Consider the following 19,742-nt stretch of genomic DNA (forward strand, 5'->3'; position numbering starts at 1 on the left):
AGGGGTCTGAACGGGCCGGTCAAAAGGGCCTACGTGTTCTCGCATTTAAAGGGATTAAAGGCAGACGTGGCCATGCTTCAGGAGATGCACTTAATACTTGCTGACCAAACGAGGATAAGGAGGGGATGGGTGGGCCAGGTGTTCCACTCGGGGCTAGACTCTAAGATCAGAGGGGTGGCAATTCTGGTTAGTAAACGGGTGGCATTCGAAGCAGGGAGTATTGTGGCGGACAAGTGAGGCAGGTACATAATGGTGAGTAACAAGCTGCAGGGGACCCGGGTGGTGTTAGTGAACGTCTATGCCCCGAACTGGGATGACGTGGAATTCATGAGGCGCATGTTGGGTAAAATCCCGGACTTGGAGTCAAGTAACTTGATCATGGGGGGGATTTTAACACTGTCCTGGATCCGGCATTGAACCGGTCTAAGTCCAGGTCGGGAAAGAGACCGGCGGCAGCCAGGCCCTGTGGGAGTTCATGGATCAGATGGGAGGGTGTGGACCCGTGAAGACCGTGCGGACAAGGGCGAAGGAGTTCTCTTTTTTCCCCCCCATGTCCGCAAAGTCTACTCGCGGATTGACTTTTTTGTGCTGAGCAGGGCGTTAATCCCGAGGGTAGAGGAGGTTGAGTATTCGGCCATTGCGGTCACAGACCATGCCCCGCAGTGGGTGGACTTGCGACTGGGGGCAGGGCGAGGCCAGCGCCCTTTCTGGAGACTGGATGTGGGACTGCTAGCGGATGAGGAGATGTGTGGGCGGAGAAGGAGGAGCATCCAGAACTATGTGACAACAAATGACACAGGGGAGGTAACAGCAACAACGGTCTGGGAGGCTATGAAGGCAGTTATTAGAGGGGAATTAATTTCTATTAAGTCCCACAGAGAGAAGAGGGAGAGGGTGGAGAGGGAGAGGCTGGTGGGAGAGATACTTAGAGTAGACAGGAAGTACGCGGAGACCCCCGAGGAAGGGCTGCTAAAGGAGCGCCGGAGATTGCAGACGGAGTTCGATTTGCTGACCACTGGGAAGCCGGAGGCACAGCTGAGGAAGGTGAAGGGGGCAGTCTACGAGTATGGGGCGAAAGCAAGTAGGATGCTGGTGCACCAACTTCGAAGGAGAGAGGCGGCCAGGGAGATCGGGGGAGTGAGAGATAAGGAAGGCAATACGGTCTTGGGCTCAGAGAAGATCAATGAAGTCTTCTAGGAGTTTTATTGTAAACGATACGAGTCAGAACCCCTGAAGGGAGGGGAAGGGATGAAGCAATTTATGGATCAATTGAGGTGCCCAAGGGTGGATGAAGATCTGGTGGAGGGACTGGGGCCCCGATTGAATTGGAGGAGATAGTTAAGGGACTGGCAAGTATGCAGTCGGGCAAGGCCCTGGGTCTGGACGGATTCCCTGTAGAATTCTATAAGAAATGCTCAGAGCTACTGAGCTCACTCCTGCTAAGAACCTTTAACGAGGCAGAGGAGAGAGGAACCCTCGCCCCCGACGATGTCGCAGGCGTTGGCCATGCTCATTTTGAAGATGGAGAAGGATCCGCTTCACTGTGGGTCCTACAGGCCGATATCGCTCCTGAATCTGGATGCCAAACTGCTGGCAAGAATTTTGGCTACCAGAATAGAGGACTGCGTCCCGGGAGTGATTGAGGAGGACCAGACGGGTTTTATCAAGGGCAGACAATTCAACAGAAATGTGAGGAGGCTCCTGAATATTATTATGATGCCCTCAGAAGGAGGAGACGCAGAAGTAGTGGCTGCAATGGATGCAGAGAAAGCCTTTGACAGGGTGGAATGGGAGTACCTGTGCGAAGTGTTAGGTAGGTTTGGATTCGGTGAGAGATTCATAGGGTGGGTCAAGTTACTGTATCAGGCCCCCGTAGCAAGTGTATCCACGAACCAGCTGAGGTCGGAGTATTTTAGACTGCATCGAGGATGAGGCAGGGGTGCCCCCATCCCCGTTACTATTTGCCCTGGCAATCGAGCCATTGGCCATAGCGCGGGCTTAATGGAACTGGAGGGGGCTGTTCCGGGGTGGGGGGGGGGGGGGGGGGGGGGAGCACTGGGTTTCCCTCTACGCAGACAACCTGCTATTGTATATTTCGGACCGATAGAGGGGATGGGAGAGGTCATGCGGATCCTAAGGGACTTTGGGAGCTTCTCGGGATACACGTTGAACGTGAGGAAAAGTGAGCTATTTGTAATCCACGCTAGGGGTCAGGAGGAGAGACTGGGGGAGCTCCCGCTCAAGATTGTGGAGAGAAGTTTTCGTTACCTAGGTATACAGGTGGCTAGGAACTGGGATGCCCTACACAGGCTCAATCTATCGCAGCTTGTAGAGCAGATGGAGGGAGACTTCAAAAGGTGGGACATGCTCCCGCTTTCCCTGGCGGGAAGGGTGCAGACTATGAAAATGACGGTTCTCCCCAGATTCCTGTTCCTTTTTCAGTGCCTTCCCATCTTCATCCCCAAATCCTTCTTCAAGCGGGTGAACAGGATTATTACGGGATTTGTGTGGGCAAACAAGACCCCGCGAGTTAAAAGGCTGTTTTTGGAGCGTAGTCGGACGGGGGAAGGGAGGGTTGGCACTGCCGAACTTCTGTAGCTACTATTGGGCGGCTAATGTGGCCATGATTAGGAAATGGGTAATGGAGGAGGGGGCGGCATGGGGGCGGCTAGAGGCGGCGTCATGCAGAGGCACCAGCCTAGGGGCACTAGTAACGGCACCACTGCCGTTCTTGCCGGCACAATACACCACAAGCCTGGTGGTGACGGCAGCCCTGAGGGTCTGTGGTCAGTGGAGAAGGCACAGGAAGGAGGAGGGGGCCTTAGTTTGGACCCTGATACGGAACAACCATAGATTTGTTCCGGGCAGGATTGACGGAGGGGTTCAAGGCTTCCATTGGGCAGGCATTAGAAGGATGGGAGACCTGTTTATAGATGGGACTTTCCCTAGCTTGAAGGTGCTAGAGGAGAAGTTCAGCCTTCCCCCGGGAAATGCCTTCAGACACCTCCAAGTCCATGACTTTCTCAAAAAACAGGTCGGGACAGTTCCGTTGCTACCCCCTCGAAGGATACAGGGCAGGGTGGTGTCTGGCATCTGGTTAGGGGAGGGGAAGGTGTCGGACATCTACCAAGAACTGCAGGAGGCGGAGGAAGCCTCATTGGAGAAACTGAAGGGCAAGTGGGAGGAGGAGCTAGGTGAGGAGCTAGATGAGGGCCTGTGGGCTGATGCCCTGGGCAGGGTGAATTCTTCCTTATCATGTGCCAGGCTCAGCTTAATTCAATTTAAGATGGTCCACCGGGCACACATGACGACGACGGCGAGAATGAGCAAGTTCTTTGGTGGAGGACAGGTGTGCGAGGTGTTCAGGGAGCCCAACGAACCATGTCCATATGTTCTGGGCATGCCCGGGGCTTAAAGAATTCTGGCAGGGCTTTGCAAGGGCTATGTCCAAGATCTTGGACACGTGGGTGAAGCCGAGTCCACAATAGCGATCCTTGGGGTGTCAGAGGATCCGGGAGTGCAGGAAGCGAAAGAGGCCGAGGTTTTGGCCTTTGCCTCGCTGGTAGCCCAGACACGGATCTTGTTAATGTGGAGAGACTCGAAATCCGCGAGTGTGGAGACCTGGATTAGTGACATGGCTGGGTTCCTCAGCCTGGAGCGAATAAAGTTTGCCTTTAGAGGGTCCTTGCTGGGGTTCTCTCGGCAGTGGTAACCTTTCCTTGACTTTCTAGGGGAGCGGTAAAATGTCAGCAGCAGCAGCAAGTGGGGGGGAAACTGTCTATTTAATGTATATTTTCTTTTTGTATAATGGCAACAGCCACCAAGTTTTGTTAAATATTTTTATGTTTATTTTTCTGTTATTAGTTATGTAAAAATTCTGTTTGAAAAAGCTTTAATAAAAACATTTTTTAAAAAAAGAAGCTGGCGGTAGGGATCAAATGAGGTTCGTAGCCATCTTCGCACTTGGGCAATAAGCCCGTGGCACTGGCATTACTTCCCCGGTGCACTGGGGGTGGGGGGAGCAGCCGGGGGGGGGGGGTCTTGGTCAGTGTGGCCCATTATTGGTGTGGGGAGGAGTGGGAGTGGGAGAGGGAGATGGGTGTCTCAGCTCCCGCCAGTCCGCCATGACACCCCCAGGATCATATGTTCCCGTTCCGGGGACAACCCCAGCCCCTGCCTGCCTGCCGCACTGACCACCCATAACTTCCACTGACCACGGAGGCCCCTGGATGCGCGGCTGAAGGCTATTGCTAATTGGGAATTGGCAACTGTAGTTAAGTGAGGACCTCACAGCTCCCAAATGGATTCCCGTAGGTATGCGTACCATGTAGCATGTGGGCGTAATTTCCTAGTATTCCAATCAGACCGTGATGCCTCGACACTGTGTCTGAACACTGCGAAAGGCAACACCCACAGAGGCAGCAGCCAATATCTGAACACCCAGGGGATATTTTGGCGACTAGAGAGTGGCTGTATACACCGGGAAGGGGACAAGCACCCGGTCCAGGTAATGTTAGGTGCGCGTGTCTGGGGTACAGGGTGTGGGGTCCGGTGAGCAGGGCCCCACACTGTGGCCAGCGGTGCATGGGAAAAGTGTATCCGATAGCAAGGGGTGTGGGTGGGAGGGAGCAATGGGGGAATGGAGAGTCCCGGGGTGGATGAAACCGCTGTTTGTCAGTCTCACACCCTCTCCAATTCCTTCCAGATATTACACGGAATGGACGATACCGTGGACCCGGCAGAAGCTGCCCTCGTGTTGCTGCTGGCAGGCCAGGCGATCAGACATCAGAGAAAGCAGCAGCAGCAAAGTCAACAGATGCTCAAGGCAGCAGCCCATGTGCAGGGCCCCTCCCCACACCCCGAGGGGGAGCAACATGTGGCCACCTTCGAGGAGAAGGAGGATGAGAAGGAGCCGGACCAGGAGGAGCTGAAGGACAAGCCCAGGGAGGACCCATAGTAACAGCCGGAGGATGGAGGGCAGGCCGCAGTGGTGAGGGCTTGGCAAGCCTGGAGGGCCAGGAAGGCCCTCATCCTCACCTGCTTCACATAGGATGTGGTCTTGTCCCTCATTCCCCCCCTTCTCCCCTCCTTTCCTCCTCCTTCCCAACACTCCGTCCCCCCATCCCTCAGCCTTCCCCCTCCCCCCTCCCTTCCAGCCACAGAAAATGCAATTAATTGCAGCTTTTCAAAAGGTTTTAAAATAATAGGACCTGGAATAATTGGGAGTGGGTAATTCACTGGCCTATTGTCTTTGGCCCTGGATCGAAGTGCAACACAGATGAAAGAAAAGTCTCCCCTATCTTTGAGAAGAGGTGTCCATGAATGGTCTGGATAGAGTATAAAGGGAGAAACTACAACCAGTGGCAAAAGGGTTGAGAACCAAAGGGCATTGATTTAAGGTGTTTGGCAAATTAAACAATGGTGACATGAGGGAAACGCAAGTGATTAGGATCTGGAAGCAGATTCAACTGAAGCCTCCAAAAGAGAATTGGAAAATAATCAAGAAAGCAAAACGTTGCAGGTTGAGGGAAAAAAGGTGCAAATGGGACTAGGTGAGTTGCTTTTGCAGAGAGTTGGCATGGACATTGTGGGTTGAATGGCTTTCTTCTGTGCTGTAACCATTCTAAAATGTTATGATTCAGTAAATATTGGGGAAAAAAACGAAGTAATTGTCTTCAGTTCCCGCAACAAACTCTGCTTCCCTCAGCCATCAACTCTATCCCTCCTGCTGGCAAATACCAAGGCCAAACTAGACTATTCACAATCTTGGGGCGCGATTCTCCGAAATAGAGAGAAACAGCCGACGCCGGAGTGAAACCCGGAGTGTTTCACTCCAGCGCTGAAGGTCGCTCCTCGCCCCCTATTCTTCCCCCCCGTGAATCTCCGCGCCGGGCCTTGACCGGCGCCAACCTGCATATGCACAGTTGCCGTCTTCCCCTCCGCTGCCCCGCAAGACTTGGAGGCTTGATCTTGTGGGGCGGCGGAAGGAAAAGAGTGCGTCCTTTAGAGACGCCAGCCCGACGATCGGTGGGCACTGATCGCGGGCCAGACATCTCATGAGCACGCCCGTGGTGCTCGATCCTCCCTCCGCCCCCCACAGGCCCCACACTAACCGGTCGCGTGCTGTTCACACCGGCAGCAACCAGGTGTGGTTGGCGCCGGCGTGAACCGGTCGGGTTCGGCAGGCCACTCGGCGTGGGGTGCGGAGAATCGCACCCTTGGTGTCCTCACTGACGCCAAAGTGAGATTCTTATCATTTATCTAGCACCATCCACCAACATGGGTAAATTATGGGGAAAGTGGGAGGTGCCTGAAATGAAAACTATCCCTGTCCCAACACAAACATGTTTCACTTTAATCTGTACAAAATTCAGACATCTTTTCTCCTTCACCCAAATGGCTAGGTTGGGTTTTCCATCTATAACTTGAAACAAAATACTCAACTCAATTCCAAACAGTTCAATGGCCAATGTCTAATTTCACAAAGTATGTTTTATACCTAGCACCATGACTCACTGCTCTACTTTGGAAATATAATTATCAATTCTTCCATTAATCGGATTTCCGAAAAAGAATGTCACAATGGCATAATGGCTTCTGATATGAATGTTTGTGCCGAATTTGGCAAGACGTTGAAAATCAATCTGGCCATTTTATACTTCAACACCAGGTTACTGCATAATTTATTGGCAATTTAATTTCTATGAAACAATCTTTTTGTGTTTTGTCCCAGGAAAGAAGCAAAGTTAAGTTTAACTTAAAATCGGCTGACTTTAAATTTAATCATTCAGTGCTAATGAGAAATGAGCCCAATTGGAACCTTCAATCTCCATTTATCAAGCGAGCTAAATCCTATTTTGATGATCAAATTGACGTTTCTCAGTGCAACACCATTCTTAAAAATATCAGCAAATTACAATATATTCAAAAATATTTTGTTTACCTCATAAAAATTAGCTACCCTAATATGCAAAAGAAACATAACCACATGTACAATGATGTTACGTTAACAAGAATACCTCTGTAATACTGGCAGGATGGTGAACAGTTATTGTTTGATTATTGTTTCCCAGACCTAATTCAAAATGAGTTCACCGCTTTAACCTTTATTCTGTTGAACAAATCTCACTTAGTTGAGAAAGTAAATGTTAGGCCCAGCTGCATCAAGGAGCTTCCCTGATGATTCAGTGCAGGCATCGATTGGCCTCAGCACCCTGGATTCGGGGAAGGGATCCGGAAGGTTACCCAAAATCCTTGATCTTGGTCATTCGCCAGTATCTCTTGCTGAAAAGTGTACATTGACAGACATTAAGTGAAAACAGGATGCCTCCCATCATCAATTAACTCATACGTGAGGACTGTTTGCATCAGTTTGAATCCCAACGTGAGTCAATGGCTTCAGCAAAAGCATGCAGGAGAAAAGTTAAAGAAAAGGCAACTAAAAATAATTAAATGATGGAGACCATCTCAGGTTTTTCATTTTGAATCTTGGCAGCAGTCACATGATGTCCTATGTGCTGCATGTATAATCCTACCTGCGATAAGTGCGTCCTTTGGCCAACGGCTAAACCAGTCCATGGTACACCCAGAAATCAGTGCGGGAAATTTCAAAGCTCGATTGCGGAACTTTTCTCCAACTGGTGAAAAACAAAGTACTACATGCAGGTTTTGCCGGACCCGGCTCATAAAGTAATCATATAGATTCTCATTGGTTGGCGGTCTCCTTGGAAATTCCTGCTTCATCGCAAGAGTGAGGTCATTGTTAACTTCATCCATCTCATCTCGGGTAAACAGGTTTGAAACCTATTAAAAAAAACAAATTGAAACAACTTGCCATGCCAACTCTCTGCAGAAAATGCACCCATGCAAGGAATCCATTGGCCGTGGGCTATACTGAGTTTACAACAAGGTCTAAGCTTGTACAGAAAGTTGATGCCATCTTTATTGTTTTATATGTTTAAGGGGAATAGCGAAATGCAAATGTCACTGTATTAGATTGGTTATTTTCAGTCAACTGCCTCATGGAACGAAAACCACTCATTAGTTCAAAGCCTGCTCTCCATTTGGTAAGAAATGAAAATCGCTTATTGTCATGAGTAGGCTTCAATGAAGTTACTGTGAAAAGCCCCTAGTCACCACATTCCGGCGCCTGTTCGGGGAGGCTGGTACGGGAATGTACATACAATTTGCTTTCTGAGAGGAGAATTCATATTCCAGGAACCGATGTTCAAAATATTTGCTACAATTCCTTGGTCCTGCTATTATCTATCCAGACATTAAGCACTCTGGATAAGATGGAACATAAGATCCACTTGCTGAGAGCTGGCATGAATCTACTGAGGCCTTTTGAAAAGGCAAAAACCTTCAGAAGGGAAAGGTAATTTAATCCCCAGGGAACCTCATGCTGTGGGCCACTCGGTCTTATACAGTAGGTTCGAGGAGGTACTACTGATGCATACTTGTTCCACCCAGAGTATGCAACTAACCATGTAATCACAATTGGAGATGGAGTCAATAGCTCGGATGGATGGGGATTCTGCTCAATCTTACACCAGCAGAGCAACCCTCACTGGTATCCAAGCGAAAACCTTAACACCAGTAAAGCACCAAACATAAAACGTCTTTGTTTATAAAGTCAGTTGCAGAACTCTCTCCATATGCATAATCATTAAAGGTTCACTTTTGGACTTCTGACTTGTTTCTAGTTTTAAAAGTTCTTTCCTGCATTGTGCGTAAAACATATTTCTTAAATTTACCAATGCCGGTTTTTTCAAGGAACAAGAGCTTCCATGGAATATTTTTCAGTAAATTCCACATTTATAAAATGCTCACAGTGTACAGTAATTCAACTTACAATTTTTCTTCTTACATAGATAGTATTGTTCTATTCAAAAGTTGTGCAGCGATATTTTAACATGAATACCTTCTATTCATAGAGGTGAGATCATTGCAAGGCTGTACATCACTGAACAAATTTGCATAATTGGCAGTGTTAGTATAACATGGAGTAATTTGCAAATGACAGGACTAAAGATTCTGTCACGTCCTGAAATAATGTCATTGCCATTTGATACCTCATTCACTGTCTTTTGCTGTATGAAGGTTTATTATTGAGTTTCTGTCTTTTTACCTCTTGGAACCAATATGTTTTATCTTGTAGATTTGAACCATGCACAAGTCATTTATAAAAATGTCGAAATCTCTTCTCCGCCAAAATTCTCTGATCTTGCTTCTTGTACAAATCCCCATTCTTTGCTATTGTTATTATGGCAAATGTAAAATATATGGTGCAAAATTTGGATGCATAACACAATTTCATTGATATTACAAATATTGCTTTGCCTCCAAAATGACATTTGCAGTGCCTTTGCACAATTCTGGTACTGCCCATGCTCGAGGCCATTTTAGTGAGGGTATTGGCGTGTGCAGGAAGTGTCCACTGCAGGTACAGAGTAGGCAGATTGTAAATCAAACAGCCGTAGTGCTGATTTGATGCAACACTGCAACTTTGCAGCTCGTTAATGCTCTCTCTCAACCTCACAACTGAACACGTGTTCAGCAGCTGGAAGGATCTACCACATCTATTTAAAGGGATCTTCAGCCAGTTTCAGGTTGGTTGCTAAATCATCTGCTGTGATTGCAGGAATGTTTGGTGTTTTTCAAAGATATTTAATTTGGCGAAGTCTATACAGAGAAGCATGCCCTAACCTTTGTTAGCATGGACAGGAATTAAACTGTAGCATATTTCAACAAGGCAGAAAATAACAACAGGGATAACTATTTTGAAAATATACTGGGAATATTAATAACTACACCCTACCTCTCCGGAGGAGAGAACATTGTTCAAGTACTCCAGAAAAGCCTCATCCTTGATGTCATTGTCCGTAAAAATAAAGGTCACTCCATTTCCATCCTGACCAGCTGTTCTGTACAGAAACTTCAGATCCTCCAGAAAGTTTGAGGCACTGTATGACCTAAACATACATAAATGAAGTTACATGTAGATAGCTCCAGTACCTATTCTGTTGTGCTTCAGTGCTTCCTATTGTCTATGATTTTTTAAAAAACATAAATGTATTGCAGGCTAACCCTCCCACCTCCAATCCTTTCTGGTAAAATGTTATTTTTTAATTATTCAGTATGCTTTATTAAGCAGTTAACATTATAAGGAAGACAGATCTCTGACTACACTGCAGCCAAGAATCTTGCTCCAAGGATTTCAGAAATGACAAACATATTGCACATCCAAAGCCGTTTCTGAAACAAGAAGTCATCTTATGACACTCTATTTTGTTCTTTAACATAAATTAATTTAAGAGGTACAAGTACGATACAAAGTGTAGACTGCACCCTCCAACTCCTCAGTGGTGCCAATGGCACCTCAGTATTGCAGCAGAGTCACTTACAATGCAACATGAACGCATGACCCTACAACAGAACAAAATTCACTTATAACTACCTTTCGCATGGGCAGTGGCTAGGATGTCATAGGGTTGCAGACTATGCAATATCACCTCAAAAATTTGTGTTAGAAATTATTATTGTTAGTTGATGATATTTGGCAATACAACTTTCTTACATGTGTGGCTTTTCACCCAACCATAATGATTATTTTAGTTCAAGAGTAGAGCTGCATGGTGAGTGCTGCCTGGCTAAACAAGAGTGCTTTTGGAGTTGGGTGAAAGCAGGGAGTTAGGTGAAACCGGGAGATGAAGCTAAAAATACTGAGGGCGGATCTCAGTCTCAATCCGGGCACAAGCGGAGCGTGGCTGAGGTTCATAAACACCAAGGTTGGATTTCTGTTCTCATTGACCTCGCAGTCAGCGTCACAGTTAAACAGTCGTTAGTTTAAAACGTGTAGTTTTTTGGAAGAACACAACTAAGTGAAAGTCAGGGTCATTATCATAGAGCAAAATAAGTAAAAACAAGTAGGGTGAGGAAGTAAAGTTAGTTTAAGGAAGGTATGTTAATGGTATTCTTATATAAAGGCAGTGAATAAGGGGCTTAAGGTTAGTAATGGCAGGATGATTGTACCAGTGATATGCTCCTTCTGTGCTATGTGGCAAATCATGGAATCGTAGAATCATAGAACCCTACAGTGCAGAAGGAGGCCATTCAGCCCATTGAGTTTGCACCGGTCCTTGGAAAGAGCACCCTATCTCACCCCTCGCCCCATCCCTATCACCATAACCCCTAAAACCAGTAACCTCGCCTAACCATTTGGACACTAAGGGGCAATTTAGCATGGTCAATCCACCTAACCTGCACTTCTTTGGACTGTGGGAGGAAACCGGAGCACTACGCAGATACGCGGAGAAAGTGCAAACTCCACACAGACAGTTACACAAGGCTAGAATTAATCCCGGGTCCCATGTGCTGTGAGGCAGCAGTGCTAACCACTGTGCCACCATGCCACCCAATTGGCAGCTTCAGTTGTCCCTGGTAAGCACATGTGCAGAAAGTGTGCCCAACTGCAGCTACTGGCTAACCACATTTCGGAGCTGGAACTGAGAGTGGATTCACTGTGGAGCATCCGCGATGCTGAGAAAGTTGCGGATAGCACACTGAGGTGGTCACACCACAGGTGAAGACTGAACAGGCAGAAAGCGCATGGGTGACCATCAGGCAGAGTATACGAAGGCAAGTAGTGCAGGAGTCCCCTATGGCCATTCCCCTTTCTAACAGATATACAGTTTTTGATATTGTTGGGGGAGATGATTGCAGTGGGGAAAGCAGTGACAGCCAATTTCATGGCACCATGGGAGGGTCTGCTGCACAAGAGGGGTGGAGGAAGAACGTCAGAGCTGCAGTAGTAGGGGATTCAATTGTAAGGGGAACAGAAAAGCATTTCTGCAGCTGCAAAAGAGACTCCAGGATGACATGTTGCCTTCCTGGTGCCAGGGTCAGGGATATCACTGAACGGCTGCACAGGGCCGGCCAAGGTACCGGCAACTCGGGCAGTCGCCCGGGGCGCCATGTGTTAGGGGGCGCCAGAGACACGGGACCCGCGCATGCGCAGTTGGGCCGGTGCCAACCAGCGCATGCGTGGTGGCCGCCCTCCCCAGGGCGGCCCCCTCCGCCCCCCCCCCCCCCCCCTCCGGCCACCCCCTCCGGCCGCCCCACCGTCCGCCCCCCCTCCGGCCGCCCCACCGTCCGCCCCCCCTCCGGCCGCCCCACTGTCCGCCCCCCCCCCCCCCGCCTCGGCCCCCCCCCCCCCGCCTCGGCCCCCCCTCGCCTCGGCCCCCCCCCAGCCCCCCCCCGCCTCGGCTCCCCCCCCGCCTCGGCCCCGCCCCCCCCCTCCCCCCCGAAGGGCGCTGAAGTTCAGCTTGCCGGGGGCGCCAGCAACCCTAAGGCCGGCGCTGCGGCTGCAGGTTATATTGAAGGGGACAGATATTGTGGTACACACTGGTACCAACGAAATAGGCAGAAAAAGGATGAACTCCTGCAAACAGATTTTAGGGAGCTAGGAAGTAGATTAAAAAACAGAACCCAGAAAGTAGCAATCTCTGGATTACTTCCGGTGCCACCAGCTTGTGAGTATAGAAATAGGAGGTTAGTGCAGATGAATGCATGGTTGGAGAGATGGTGCAGGAAGAAGGGCTTTACATTTCTGGGACACTGGGCCCGATTTTGGAGATGGTGGGACCTGCACAAGGCGGACGGGTTGCACCTAAACCAAAATGGGACCAGTGTCCTTGCAGAGAGGTTTGCTCGTGCGGTTGGGGATCCTTGGCAGGGGACTGGGATCCTGAAAGGAGGTTCAGCAGGGGGAGATGCACAGCCAAAATTAGAAGAGACATCAAGTGAGTCAGGAAGGCACAGAACTGCTAGACCAGTTAAATCACAAGGGAGTTTGGCAAGATTGGATGGTATTTATTTTAATGCAAGGAGTCTGACCAACAAGGCAGATAGGTTGAGGGTACAATTTAAAACATGGGGATATGATGCCATTGCTGTCACTGAGACATGGTTGAGAGAGAGGGGCAGGATTGGCAGCTCAATATTCCAGGGTATAGGATCTTCAGGCGAAACAGGGAAGGTAAAAGAGGAAGTGAGTGATGCAATATTGATCAGGGGATCAATTACAGCAGTAGGGAGGGACGAAGCCCTAGAAGGCTCTTCAAATGAAGACATGTGGGTAGAACCTAAAAATCAAAAAGGAGCAATCACATTGGTGGGAGTGTTCTGTCGGCCCCCAACAGTCTGCAAGAAATAGAAGAGCAAATATGTCAGAAAATTTCAGAGATGTGTAAAAGTAATAGGGTAGGGATAGTGGGGATTTCAACTTCTCCAACAATAACTGGGGTCATAGTGTGAAAGGGTTAGAAGGTGTGGAATTCTTAAAATGCATCCAGGAGATTTTTTTAAGCCAGTACAGAGAGAGGAGGCAGTCCTAGACTTAATTTTAGGGAACAACGCTGGGCAAATGGTTGAAGTGTCAGTGGGGCAGCATTTTGAAGACAGCGATCATAACTCTGTTAGATTCAAGATTGTTATGGAAAAGTAAGAAGTCTTACAACACTAGGTTAAAGTCCAACAGGTTTGTTTCGAATCACTAGCTTTCGGAGCACTGCTCCTTCCACAGGTGAATGAAGAGGTAGGTTCCAGAAACACATATATAGATAAAGTTAAAGATGCAAGTGTGTCTTTGCAGGTAATTAAGTCTTTACAGATCCAGACAGAGGGATAATCACAGGTTAAAGAGGTGTGAATTGTCTCAAGCCAGGACAGTTGGTAGGATTTCACAAGCCCAGGCCAGATGGTGGGGGATGAATGTAATGCGACATGAATCCAAGGTCCAGGTTGAGGCCGTACTCATATGTGCGGAACTTGGTGGCGCAGAGGTAGCACTGCAATCTCACGGCGCCGAGGTCCCAGGTTCGATGCCAGCTCTGGGTCACTGTCCTTGTGGAGTGGGCACATTCTCCCCGTGTTTGCGTGGGTTTCGCCCCCACAACCCAAAGATGTGCAAGGTAAGTGGAGTGAACATGCTAAACTGCCGCTTAATTGGAAAAAATGAATTGGGTACTCCAAATTTATGTTTTAAAAAAAGTGTGCGGAACTTGGCAAGAAAGTTCCTACTTGGCGATTCTGCGTTGTCGCGCATCCTGAAGGCTGCTTTGGAGAACACTTACCCGAAGATCAGAGGCTGAATGCCCTTGACTGCTGAAGTGTTCCCCGACTGGAAGGGAACATTCCTGCCTGGCGATTGTCGCGCAATGTCCGTTCATCCGTTGTCGCAGCATCTGCATGGTCTCGCCAATGTACCACGCTTCGGGATATCCTTTCCTGCAGCGTATGAGGTAGACAACGTTGGCCAAGTCACACGAGTAGGTACCACATACCTGGTGTTCTTATGTGTAATGGTGGTACCCATGTCGATGATCTGGCACGTCTTGCAGAGATTGCAATGGCAGGGTTGTGTGGTGTTGTGGTCGCTGTTCTGAAGGCTGGGTAATTTGCTGCAAACATTTGTTTGAGGTTGCGCGATTGTTTGAAGGCAAGTAGTGGGTGTTGGGGATGACCTTGGCAAGATGTTCGCCTTCATCGAAGACGCGTTGAAGGCTGGGAAGAAGATGACATAGTTTCTCCATTCTGGGGAAGTACTCGATGATGAAGGATACTCTGTCGGTTGTGCCCGTGTTTGTCTTCTGAGGAGGTTGGTACAGTTTTTTGTTGTGGCGCTTTGAAACTGTCCATCACCCCCCACCATCTGGCCTGGGCTTGCGAAATCCTACCAACTGTCCTGGCTTGAGACAATTCACAGCTCTTTAACCTGTGATTATCCCTCTGTCTGGATCTGTAAAGACTTAATTACCTGCAAAGACTCGCATTCAAAGTATCGTATTGCATCTTTAACTTTGTCAATATATGTTTCTGGGACCCTACCTCTTCATTCACCTGAGGAAGGAGCTGCGCTCCGAAAGCTAGTGATTCGAAACAAGCCTGTTGGACTTTAACCTGGTGTTGTAAGACTTCTTACTGTGCTCACTCCAGTCCAACGACGGCATCTCCACATTATGGTTATGGGAAAGGACAAGGATGTACCTGAAATCAAAGTTCTAAACTGGGTGACCGCCAATTTTAATAAGATCAGATATGTTTGGCCAGAGTGAACTGGGAGCGGAAATTTTTAGGTAAATCTATGACAGAATAGTGGGACACATTCAAGAAAAAAATAGGCAAAGTACAGGGCCAACATGTTTCAATCAAGAAAAAGGGCGGGACCAATAAATTCAGTGAATCCTGGATATCGAGGGATATACAGCATTGGATAAGAAGAAAATGGGAGGCTTATGGCAGATAACAAGAGCTGAAAACAACAGAAGCCCTAGAGGAGTATAGAATGTGCAAGAGGGAGCTTAAAACAGGAAATAGGAGAGCAAAAAGGGGACATGAAGGGATACTGGCAGGTAAAATAAAGGAAAAGCCCAAGTTGTTTTTGAACTAAATTAAGGGTAAAAGGATAACTATCAAAAGAGTAGGGGCCCATTGAGAACCATAGTGGTAGTTTGAGTGTGGAGCTGGGGAACATAGGTAGGGTTCTAAATGAATACTTTGTGTTGGTATTCCCTAGTGAAAGGGCCAGCGAGGGTATAGAAGTGAGGGAGAAGGAATGTGATAAAATTAAAGAAATTAACATAGAGAGGAGTTTCTGAGTGGTCTGTCATGATTAAAAGTAGACAAGTATCCAGGGCCAGATGACATGCATCCCAGGCTGCAGAGTGAGGTAAGGGAGGAAATAGCAGGGGCGCTAACATTAATTTTCAATTCCTCTCTGGCCACAGGAGAGGTGCCAGAGGACTGGAGGATAGTCATTGTGGCACCATTATTCAAGAAGGGAGGAATGGATAAATCAGGACACTACAGGCCAGTCAGTCTAACCTCAGTGATGGGGAAACTATTGGAAGCATTTCTGAGAGGCAGAATTGATTTGCATTTGGAGACACAGAGACTAATCAAGATCAGTCAGCATGGTTTTGTTAAGGGAAGGTCATGTCTGACTGATTTGATTGCGTTTTTCGTAGAGGTGACCAGGGATGTGCTTCAACGGCCTTAGTTGCACCCGACTTGGTGTCGGGAAGAGGCCATTGAATCTCGCGAGATTCGTGATGGTCAAAATGTCTCACAAGATGGGACGTCGCAATCTGGACCTCACTCTCGCTAGGCGAGATCCAGATCTGAGTATTTAAATGAGCATAATTGTTCATTCACTGGCTACACTCGGGAGACATCGTCAGGGCACCTAGTCCACACAAACGTGGACCAGTCGTAGCAGAACCTTGGGGCTTCTCCCAGGCCACTGGAGACACCCGGATGGCCGGGAAAAGCTGGCATCCTGACACACTCCCGGTACCGGGGAACTTTGGCACTGCAAGCCCGGCACTGCCAGGGTGCCCGGGTGGAACTATGATGCCTGGGTGACGCTGTCAGGGTGCTAGGGACACTTCCAGGGTGCCAGTCTGGCATTCCAGAGTGCTTGGGTTCCCAGGTGGCACTGTCAGGTTGCCAGAATCACTGCTAGGGTGCAAGGCTGGCAGTACCAGTACACCTGGATGACAGGTTGGCACTGCCAGGGGTTGGGCCCGGGGTCCTTGTAATGTAGAGAGGAGGTGAGTGGAAGTTCCCAGGGGCCTCCCGAAGGTTGTGAGGGGGGATCACCAAAATGGCATGGGGAGGGCCTGAAATGGAGCAGGGGAAAGATTGGGGCAGCCTGTGAAAATGGCACTTAGAACTGCGAGGAACCTTTCCTGCTGGCGAGCTTCACTCTAAGTGCGGAATCGGCAGAGAGAATCTCCCGAAGGACAAAAAAAACCCACAAAATGCCGTTGACTCAAGTCTGACCCAGATGTGCAGATAATTTGACATAGTCTGCTTGGACTTTTGATAAGGTCACACATGACAGACTGATAGTGAAGGTAAAAGCCCATGGGATCCAAATAAATTTGGCAATTTGGATCCAAAATTCGCTGAGTGGCAGGAAGCAGAGGGTGATGGACAAGGAATGTTTTTTTCACTGGAAGCCTGTGTCCGATGAGGTCCCTCAGGGATCACTATTGGGGCCCATGCTGTCTGTGGTTTGTATAAATGATTTAGATATGAATGAAAAAAGGCTGATCAGGAAATTTGGGGATGATACGAAAATTGTTGGAGTGGTAAATAGTGAGGAGGATAGCCTTCGATTACAGGAGGATATAGACGGGCTGGACAGATGGGCTGATCAATGGAAAATGGATTTCAATCCAGATAAGTGTGAGGTGATGCACATGGGCAGGCCAAACAAAGCAAAGTAATACATGATAAACAACAGGGAATCTGGGAAGCACCAGGGATCAAACGGACCTTGGTGTGCATGTACACTGGTCCGTTAAGGTAGCAGGGCAGGTAGATCCAGTGGCTAAGAAGGCATATGGTATCCTTGCCTTTATTAGCCGAGGCATAGAGTTTAAGACCAGGGAGGTTATGCTGGAACTGTATAAAACATCAACCACAGATAGAGCATTAAAGGAGATATGATAGCACTGGAAAGGGTGCAAAGGAGATTTATAGAATTTACAGTGCAGAAGGAGGCCATTTGGCCCATCGAGTCTGCACCGGCTCTTGGGAAGAGCACCCCACCCAAGCCCACACCCCCGCCCCATCTCCATAACCCAGTAACCCCAGCCAACACTAAGGGAAATTTTGGACACTAAGGGCAATTTAGCATGGCCAATCCACCTAACCTGCACATCTTTGAACAGTGGGAGGAAACCGGAGCATCTGGAGGAAACCCACGCAGACACGGGGAGAACGTGCAGACTCCGCACAGACAGTGACCCAAGCCGGGAATCGAACCTGGGACCCTGGAGCTGTGAAGCAATTGTGCTAACCACTACGCTACCGTGCTGTCTCTGGGCTGTTGCCTGGGCTGAAGAGTTTTAACTATGAAGAGAAGGGCAGCATGGTGGCCTAGTGGTTAGCACAACCGCCTCACGGCGCTGAGGTCCCAGGTTCGATCCCGGCTCTGGGTCACTGTCCGTGTGGAGTTTGCACGTTCTCCCCGTGTCTGCGTGGGTTTCGCCCCCACAACCCAAAAATGTGCAGAGTAGGTGGATTGGCCACGCTAAATTGCCCCTTATTTGGAAAAAATAATTGGCTAATCTAAATTTTTTAAAAAACTATGAAGAGAAATTAGATAGATTGGGGATGTTTTGCTTGGAGCCAAGGAGACTGAGGGGGACATGATTGTGATGTAGACAATTATGAGGTGCATAGATAGAATAGACATGAAGAAACTTTTCCCCTTGGTGGAGGAATCAATGACCAGGGGGCATGGATTTAAGCTAAGGGGCAGGAGGTTTAGAGGGGATGTGAGGAAAAACATTTTTACCCAGAGGGTGGTGGGAGTCTGGAACGCATTACCTGAAAGGGTGCTTGAGGCTCATAACGTTTGAGAAATATTTAGATGTGTACTTTCAATCCCAAGGCTTACAAAGCTATGTGCCAAGTGCTGGAAAATGGGATTAGAATACCTAGGTGGTTATTTTTGACTGGTGCAGATATGATGGGCTGAAGGACCTTTTCTGTGCTGTAGACATGTATGACTCTATGTATATTATATCGTCCACACATGCAGTATATACTACTGAATATGTAGCTTGTTATGAGGTCTTGACATGCTGCGCATCCCAGGAAATATTAATATTTTAGTTGTGAGTTTACCTTGTGAGAGTAACTTGGAATGTCTGGTATCCAGCAATAAATGAAGTGAGTCTTGTAAGGCTCTGTTTGCCTGAGCCACCCACACCAACAAGCAAAGCATTACCTCGAGGAGTTCTGATGATACGGGATATCTGTAAGTGAATCCCAAGACTAAGGTTAAAATAATAATCTTATCACCAATTGAAGAAGTGTGGGTAAAGATGTCTGAATGATAGGTGAGTTCCAATTGTAAAATATTCAAATATGATTTACATATTCAAACAACAACATTATGTCACATCATAAAATTGATTTAGTTTTCACCGTGTCAATTGTCATTGGTGTCAATTCCAACAGTGTTAGCACACTTCTACCATTTACTGCACACTTTTTCCCTCAGATGCTTCTCGGAAAATGATTGCGGTTCAATTTGGCCCAGTGTTGGAGGCCGGGTCTTTAGCTGTCTCAGTCTCCACTCTCTGGAATTGCCTCGCTAAACCCCTCTTTCCTCCTTTACGACCTACCTTAAAGCCCGCCTCTATGACCAAGCAATTGGTCACCCCCGCTTGCCTTCCCCCCCAACCCCAACTCCTTAGCTCAGCATCCATCGCAAGATAAAATGATGCTTCTGTGCTGCTTGTTTCCTGTGTTAAATACAGTGTGCAACTGCAATTTGATGCATTCAAAATTGTGTTGAAACAATACTGCCACCCTACTTTAAGAAGAATATCAAGGCATGGAAAGGCAACAGAAAAGATTCAAAAAAGTAAAGTTTTAGTTATGAGACCACAGAAACCGGGGTTCTTCCTGTTATTAAAAGGAGATCTGACAGAGGTGGAAAGTTGGTTAAAGTTTAATAAAGTATGGTGGAGACCAAATATACCCTGAAACCCTGGTTGCCTTATAATGGTCAGAGGCTCTGACTGTATATGTATATCTAATGGGAAATAATTTATATCCAATGAGACTGAATATAGAATCATAGAAGAATCATAGAATCTCTACAGTTCAAAAGGAGGCCATTCAGTCCATCAAGTCTGCACTGGCCCTTGGACAAAGCC

The 19,742-nt window shown here is 47.9% G+C and overlaps 1 protein-coding gene across 1 annotated transcript in view; it reads right to left on the reverse strand.

The window, feature by feature from the left end:
• LOC119971355 (dynein heavy chain 5, axonemal-like) overlaps positions 1–19,742 on the reverse strand; it is a 461,705-nt gene that overhangs the window by 177,187 nt on the left and 264,776 nt on the right. The window contains exons 53-55 of the mRNA XM_038806777.1: positions 18,703–18,833; positions 9,821–9,974; positions 7,536–7,803 (exon numbers count right to left, since the gene is read on the reverse strand). Of these exons, the coding sequence (XP_038662705.1) occupies positions 7,536–7,803; positions 9,821–9,974; positions 18,703–18,833 (553 nt within the window). The remainder of the gene's footprint in view (positions 1–7,535; positions 7,804–9,820; positions 9,975–18,702; positions 18,834–19,742) is intronic.

Source organism: Scyliorhinus canicula, chromosome 9, assembly GCF_902713615.1.
Source record: "Scyliorhinus canicula chromosome 9, sScyCan1.1, whole genome shotgun sequence".
Classification (NCBI taxonomy): Eukaryota; Metazoa; Chordata; class Chondrichthyes; order Carcharhiniformes; family Scyliorhinidae; genus Scyliorhinus; species Scyliorhinus canicula.